General features: G+C 39.2%; 1 protein-coding gene across 1 annotated transcript; it reads right to left on the bottom strand.

Moving 5' to 3' along the window:
• Window positions 1-5,871: 5,871 nt before the first annotated feature.
• hamp (hepcidin antimicrobial peptide) lies at window positions 5,872-6,405 on the bottom strand. The gene is made up of 3 exons (XM_070911362.1): window positions 6,319-6,405; window positions 6,141-6,218; window positions 5,872-5,979 (listed from the first exon to the last, which is right to left on the bottom strand). The coding sequence occupies exons 1-3, from the start codon at window positions 6,403-6,405 to the stop codon at window positions 5,872-5,874; spliced, it is 273 nt and encodes a 90-aa protein (XP_070767463.1).
• Window positions 6,406-8,685: the final 2,280 nt, after the last annotated feature.

Below are 8,685 nucleotides of genomic sequence, written 5' to 3'. Positions count from 1 at the left end.
AGTTTATCTATAATGCAACAACATATCCAGGCTGCTAAGAAAGAAAAACTGAAGAGTTAATGGCCAGTTTCCATTACTGCAGAAGCTTTTTCATTAGTCCATATTATGTGATGTGTTTACGGGTGACTGGTGCCCAACTGAAGGCAAATAGCTAGTAAATACAACATGATCACATGATATTTCTCAACATTACAAGTTGGTGAAGACTGCCTGAATGTATCCATGAAACAATTGACTGGTGTACAATGAATTGTGGGATACTGAGAGCTTTGAAGAACACACTGGTTATATCCTACAGATTCAGGCAAAAGAAGGCTGCATTTCTAGGACATATTACACTTAAACTCAAAACTGTTGAGAACCAGTCTGGAGAGCATGCACATCCAAAAAATGACTCTGACTGAAAACAGAAACTACACAAAAGAACCACACTCTGTACTATTTGTGCCCGATAAATTCAATAGAGCAATCATATAATGTCTCTCATAGGTCTTTTTCACAGAAGACATTTTGACAGTAGGAAAAAGCACAAGTGTAAATGATACATTCATTGATGGTTTGATTCCATTTAGCTGCTTCAATTTCAGGCTTACTGAGACACTTGAACTGGACTACGCTCTGGTAACCCATAGAGGACAGAAATGTGTCTCTATAAATGGTCTACAATGGAGAAAGAAAATTAAAAACTGTATGAGAAATTGTGACCCATTTCTCCCTCATGCGGAGCACGTTGGTCTTTGAAGTGGGATTCGCCTATTTATATAGAAAATGACTGGAAATGGTGTCTTCACACATTTAGCCACATTCAGTCTGCACCTGCAGTGTGTATTGTTTAATTTTCCTGTCATGCCCTACCTGTCCACTAGACACCCTCGCTGAGTTTCCCCTGACACCTGACTGCCTTTGTGATTGACCACCTGCCTGCACAGCTGTTTCTCATGTGCTCATTAACTCCCTGGTAAACAGGGAAGGAGAGTTTTCCACACATTTTTGCGAGCTCATTTACGTTGTGTGTTGGTTGAGCCATTCATGTCCTCCTGTTGATTTTTCCAGTGTTTGTTTATTTGTTTCGACCTGCCTGTTTTGTGCCGGGTGTAAGCCTGATCTTACGGCAAGTGCCTCTGAACGCTTTGACTGTTAAGTGTACCCAAAGTGGTCTCACTTCACCACTACAATTACACACACGCATTATCACACTTGATGAGGTAACTTTAATTTGGATGAAATCCAATAAACAAACTTGCCTGGAGAGGAATCGCTAAGCTATCAAGGGTAAGACAACACAGGGATCATTGTGCTGGTTATGCCCATGCCATTCATTCTTGTTGTGTCATTAAAAAATCTTATTGAAGTTGTATTTGCCCTCAACGAAATTTATTTTCTTTGATGACTCTTTCTTCTCCTCTCTAGCGTTTGAATATCTCGGACATATTAAAGGCCAGGTCCTGGCTTTATTAAGTAGCCCAGATTACCCCCCCCCCCCAAAAAAAAAAATTTACCATTGGCAGCCACCTACATTTCAAGAATAACTCTAGGTCTGGATTAAAATAACTTGAGTGTTTAGTGTACAGTGTCAGGTTTGTGTAACTCTGAAATAAAATATCTACCCTTTGAGTCTATAGTTTATTCATCTCACCAGGCACTTAAATGAAAGGGCATTTCCACTAGAAACTGCAAATTTGTCTGGCCACATAATAGGGTTATTTTTTTCATGGTGGTTTTTCATTTGAGCTAATAATCTGCAATATTTTCAATCCATTCTGCTACTCAAGTGCCAGTTGATAAAATGTAATAGTGATTCATGAAAGCTATGTATGTACTAAACCGTTTTAGGTAGAGCTTTACAAGGGAACATTTAACTGCTCCGAATTTATACATATAAATTACTATACGTGGTGTAGATCAAAAAACAAATAATCAGACCAATATTTTTTCACATGCATCCACTGTGTGAAAAGAGTGACAGCCACACAAACATTACAAATGGTTGGTGATGGATTATAATAAATGTTGTGCGATGTCAGTTGCAATCTTACTCGTGCGTGTGCATGGCAGTTGTGATGACATGACATATACACAGATATACATGGCAATTTGTATATAAAATGATCACCCATCATTAGGCCTTGATTATTATGGAAATGATTAATTGTCAAAAACTGACTGATTGTAGTGAATTTTCTCCTTTGTGTTTGTATCTAGATGCGTGTGTGTGTGTGTGTGTGTGTGTGTGTGGGTGGGTGTAAGCACTTGCGTACATATCCAACAGTGGACAGCCAACATAACAGGGGGCATTTTGGAGGTTAACTTTTAACTGACGTTATTCTGGTCCAACAGATGTCCGCTGGAACAAGTGTTAACTTTAGCTACGTCTGGTCCACCCTTAGTCAGTGTGGAATGACAGTCCACTGTTGCTAATGTAGGAATGTATGTGTGTGTGTGAGTGTGTGTATGAGTATGCTTCTCTGTAGTCTCCTGGGGGGGGGCATTAAACAGTATTCTTTGTGGCTTGAACTGAATAGTGAAATGTTAGCACGCTGCCCAAGCTGGTCACAGTTTATCACAAATTATGAGCTTGTTTATTCTGGCGATGTCTTTGATGCTGTTGCTGTGGTGTTGCACTGCACTTCACAAAGATGACTTGGTAACAGTGGCGCAACACCATTTTCTGGTATAATAGGAAAATGTACAAGACCAACCTATACAAACAAAAAACATATAAATGGTAATTCAGTGTATGTCATCGCACCTATTCTCATGCTGTTTTGTGTATAAATTCAGGAATGTCCATTTAAAACCTGTACTATACAGTACAATGGGTGAAGTATAGTATGAGAGAACTTATTTGAGCTTATTATCTGAAACATTTAAATTGGAGAAGGTTTTAGGTAAATTAGGTAAATGTTTAAGGACACCATGTAGGAAATTAAATTATTTTGTATTTTTATATTTGATATGGGTAACAATGGATGAAATGAAGTGAATGGCTTGAGTATGGAAATTATATGAATCTTTCACAATGACCAGAGCTGAGCACCGATTGGACATTTTGGACTAACATGTAAAGGTCAAATTATCAAATATATACCAAATATCAAAAAAGCATGTGATGTGGGTGTTGAGCAGAGTGACCGCAAACTGTAAACAGTCTGTGAGAGGGATGCCATTTCCAAACACAGCGTATCGTCACCTCTATTGGGCCACCCTGCACAGCCGCACAGTCAAAGTTGAACAAAGGTCACCACTATTGTGTGAGTCCACCATTGCAGGCTGGAGACCACAATTAACCAAGGACGCTGTTAATTTGTCACCCATTTGTACATAAATATAGATATATAGATAAACAAGCATTATGGAATATGTGTCTGCAAGGCATTTGTGGTTTTGTTTATGTCTCTGTGGATTATATAAAAGTTTGTGTTGAAGGCTGTTTGAAGCACTGTAGTGGTTATATATGTCACTGCTCCATTGTGTCTTGTCTTCCCTCACTGTGTCTGGTTTTTGTGTTTTTACCCCTGACACACAACATTGGACATCTCTTTGATTATTGCCAAATGTTGCGTAACTGCTGCAAGGAATAAATCAAAAAGAAGAAAGTTCCATACTGGTTTAAAATGTTAGTGTTTTGTTTTGTTTTTTACAATAAATACACTCCAGGTTTATCTCATTTCAAGTGTCAGTCACTTGGCCTGTGAGAACCCACTCCCTCACATTTCTCTCAGTTTTGATTGTCTGCATGAGTTTTCTTGAAGAAGAGTTTGACTCTCTGTGTGTGGTGTTCTGCCCTTTTTTGTTGCTGTCTACTTTTTTTGTCTTGACACACACACACACACACACACACACACACACACACACACACACACACACACACACACACACGCACGCACATTAATCTGTCTAACGTAGGAGTGACAATGTGACAAGAGTATCTGTTTGAGACCTTAATTCACTACACCAACAATACATGATGTTTCTTGATACACCGGCATGACATCTTAAAATAGATTTTGTCTTCATCAGTTCGGTAATAAAAGGCAGTAGCAGGAATGTAACCCCATACAATACGACACACGCAGCCCGTAATAATCTGCAAGACAAAAAAAATAGATTCACTGAGGATCACATCTTGAAAAGGAAGGTTGCATGCCAGTCATTCATGTGAGCAACCCTCTTACTGTCTGACAATCTGATGAATTAAACTATTTTCTATTGATAATCCAGAGAGGGAATTCAATCTCTGTTGTTCATCTTTTTTTGTGTGTGTGTATGAAACCACTATGAGAACTCCTAAAACACAATCGTATTTCTTTTCTCCAGCTTTAAAATGATTTGCCAGGGTTCGGCGGTGGATATCACGTTCAGTGAGCTGGAATAGTGAGGGCTACATCTTTGAGTTAACTAATTATTTTCTCACCAGTAATAGCTGCAATAACAAGCTGAGCAAGCAGAGGGCACACTGTTGATACTGGTAATCTGATGACTCCAGTACTTCATTGAATTCTCCACCAACATGTTTCACTCAGATACTGATGGAGTGCCTCTGCTCTCACAGATCACAGAGGAAGTACACGTGTAGTTAGATTTCTATTACTTTGCTTCCCAGCAGTTCTAATGCTGTGTAACTGTGCTGATACCAGAGGCCATTGTTAATAATAATCAAGTTGAGCGTGTCACAGTGTGCTTTTCATGTAGATAATATGTTAAGTCATGATAAGGATCTGCAATACAGCACCGGTTTAGAAGCAGACCCCTCCTACCTTAACTGTAAAATTGCTTCTGCTGACAAACTCCAGGAGACATGACTTCCTGAGCACCAGAGGATAATTCAAGAAAAGGTTTTTTGAGAAGAACGCACTCACAACACAATGCTGAGATGCATGACGGCCAGAAATGTCAAATTAAGAGAGAGGACGAGAATTGATTTTGGTATTTTTGCATCATTGCAAAGAAGAATCTCTGAGAGTCCTGACCAAAAAGGAAAAACCTACTAGACAATGTACAGTAACTGACAATAAATGTTAATGCCTCATATATTTTATATCAATTGAATCATTATTGTTTATGTGTTAAATTAAGTATTTGTCAGTGATTGAGAACAAAAAACAGATGTTTATAGTATATGAAAGTTAGGCATATTGATTGTCAAACACTTTATATTTATATTTACTTATTGATATTTATAGTGACAACTATTTCAAGTGATATTGAAATGTAATGTGGTAATACAGTGTAGTATCTGAAGGTGTAAAACTACTATAGTGTTTGGATGCTGCATTCACATCACCGGGCACAAGTAACTACAGCGAGACCAAATCCAACAATATCTTAAGAGCAATTACAATTCAAAGTGTTTCAATTGCCTTTTATCACTTAATATCTTATTATGATTTATCACACATACTGTTCAGCAAGTATTTAACATATGCCCAGACGACCATGATACTTGTTTTCTTCAGTTTAGACCTATTCAGTAAAGACCTATTGCTGTGAAAAATGTTTCCTCATTAATAACCAAAAGCATCTTTGAAGTTGCTTCAAATGTTCGTTATTTATTCAGCACCAAATATTAACTTGACTTAATTTAGATGAAGAAACCGTCACATTTGGATTATTTTTAGAAACAAATTTACATATCATTGAGCTTACAAAAAGACTTACAGGGTGAAAGTAGTAAAACATACAAAATAAATACAAAGAAAAGCTCCTCATTCTTTTCCAGTGCTCTTCCATGAATCATACCGTGAAAGTAAAAATGATACAAAACAGCGTAGCACAGGCAATGCTTTGGAGAAAGAGGTCAGGAAAAGGTCATTTCTTGGGGTAAGACAAAAAGCGTAATAAATTAATATTTCGTGGTTGTTGCGGGAATCCTCAGAACTTGCAGCAGAAGCCACAGCCCTTGTTGGCCCTGCAGCAGTTGCAGCACCAGTGGCACAAGGAGATGTGGCTCTGACGCTTCTGCCTGATGTGATTTGGCATCTGTGCAAAGACAAGAGACATGAGCAAGGTGTTCATCTCCAGCATTTCATCCTCTCCTTGTGTGGAGAGAGCACCAGGGTACTCCATGGGGAAAACACATCCACTTAAAATTTAATTTGCTCACGGTAATTGGCTTAATTCATTCAGTCAATTGAACATACCATCCACGATTCCATTGACATTTCTTGATGTGCCGCAACTGGAGTGTCATTGCTCCCTGCTTCCTCCAGCTCTTGCACCTGTTAATGAATTATGCACATTTAGGAGCCACATCTTAGCATCCTGACAAAACATTTATAGCTAATAAGCAAATGAAGTGAGTTTAAGTCAAATTCTTACCGCGGTGAATGGGACGGCAGAGCTCTCCAGAATGCAAATAAAGGCGAGCACGAGTGTCACTGCAACTGCAATGCTGAATGCCTTCATTTTAGGAGGGGAGGGGGGTTAAATTCTTTAGTTATTAAATCCTTTGAAGATTAGAGTTGATAGGTCTTCTTTCTCATGGGTGTCAGGCCACCAAAGAGCACCACAATATCTTCAAGTTATTCTTCAGCTCCAGTGATGGATGGTGATTGTCTGGGCAAGTGGATTTCTTCAGATCTTTTGGTGACCCTTGTCAGCTCCCTCCGCTGTCTGATGGTTGAGTATGCAGCGCATTCTGGTATTTATACACACTTTGGCTCAGTGTTGCCTCATCACTCCGGGAGGCCCGGCCCATTCCTGGCAGCAGTTACCTAACTTCACTGGGGAAGTTTTGACCTCCTCATTTCTCCTCTTCAGAGAATTTCCCCCAGTGTTGCAGCACTATGATCTACTTTTGATTGTGGGACCACTGTCTGTTCAGCAATATCAAATCAACTATGAACTTTTAAATTAAATTACTTTCCACAGACAGAACACATAATTCCACACATGAACAAGCTGCTGCCACTGCTGCTGGTGGCCATCATTTTTACAATGTATGAGAGCAATATGTATTCTGTATTGAGGCAGTGCTTAATGCCTGTAGAGAATCACCTAAAAATGTGACTTTTCCTGGAACAAACTGGAAAGAGCGTTGGAGATTCCCAGACTGGGAAGGCCAAGACTGCACAGGTCAATCTTTTGCACGGCTGACTGAGCTGCGACCCAGGAAATCCTTCACTAAGGAGAGGGAGCCACTTTGGAATATCCATTGCTCAGTCTAAAGGATGTAATTACAACCTCTCAAATGGAATAATTAGCCCCTCATTTTCAACACATTCAGTTTTTGCATAATACACGGGAACCTGCAGTTGAACCAAATTAAATCCCTTTGAGAGCAGCCGAATAGTAGCCAGGATTAAAAACCACTATTTGAGAGTCAAGGTGTTTCAAATGCATTAGTTAAAGATGAATATAATGTAATCTGATGATTTGTTATGCCTGGACAGAGAAGAGTTGCATTGTGTTTTACCCTGCAACAAAACATATCTATTGTATATCACGACTTTATGTACATGACACAATCTCTTTTTGCACTTTTTTATTTCAACATATCATTCTTACACAATGACGACCCTAACAACAACAACAGCATACAAAATGACAAAGGGCAGCTGCTTTTGTTTTCATTAAAACATCATTATTAATTTCCTGGCACGCAGCATGTTAACAAAATATTTTAACAGTGTGAAATTACAACAGTGTGAATTTAATAACAATGACATAATTATAATAATCCAGATTGTTAACCATTGCATAGAAAAAACACAACTCTAAAATTGTAAGAATAATTTTTTCCCCTTATCACTGAAGCGCCGATAAACACTTTAAGATTAATTAGCCTGTCAGTGTAAGAAAACTATTCCAACAACAACATCAGGCTGTGAATAAATACAAAAATCAATAATGGTGGAAATGAAATAACAAAAAGGCAAAATAAAGGCACAAACTGATAAACGGTGGGCTGTGCATGCTGATAAAATCAGGGGCCATTTGAATTCTCATTACACCTTCAAAGTCTTTCCAAATTGCCTGTGCTGACTCAATTAGTGAAACAACATGTGGCGGGACCCCTGCGTCAGTCTGTCTCGTTCACTGATAACCCTGCTGGCCTGCATGCTTGCTTTGGATGACCACAACATCAGTGTCAACAAATACAACCATGAATGGCTCCACATCAGTTGGAATCTACCCATATGTTTCTTATATGAAGGGAGAGCATCACATTATCTTTACTTTATGCATTTTTTTGTGTGTTTCTTTATGACTGAGGGACAGAAAGGGGCTCCAGTCCACTGTTTGAACTAGCGCTTCATGTCCACTCATGATGAACACATGTCATTTTGTTTGCCGTGTTTCACTGGGCATGACTCAGCTCATGAGAAATCTGAATATGACTCTGGTTGACTGTACCAGGACAATAATATTATATCCAGGTTCACTGTGAGCATATGAGGGAGGAAGAAAGAGACAAGTACACGTAGAAAAAAAAAAAAAAAAGAAGAAAAGAGCTTATAGATCTGGGTTGTCCAAGCATGCGTGTTTTGGCCTGTGTTTTCTGAGCATGCGCGTCTCCTAGCAGCCACTGAGGCTATCAGTAGGAATCTTCTGGCCAAACAAAGACAGGCACCAGCATGGCGGACAGATTCACCTCAGCAGGCGCCACTCTACCTTTTTCTCCTGGTCGAGGGCATTGCCCCCGTCTGTCCCTGTTTCATCATCGTCCTCTGTTCCTGCCCCCGT

Source organism: Enoplosus armatus, chromosome 9 (genome assembly GCF_043641665.1).
Source record: "Enoplosus armatus isolate fEnoArm2 chromosome 9, fEnoArm2.hap1, whole genome shotgun sequence".
In the NCBI taxonomy this organism is placed as follows: Eukaryota; Metazoa; Chordata; class Actinopteri; order Centrarchiformes; family Enoplosidae; genus Enoplosus; species Enoplosus armatus.
This window is presented reverse-complemented; position numbering and strand designations above follow the sequence as displayed.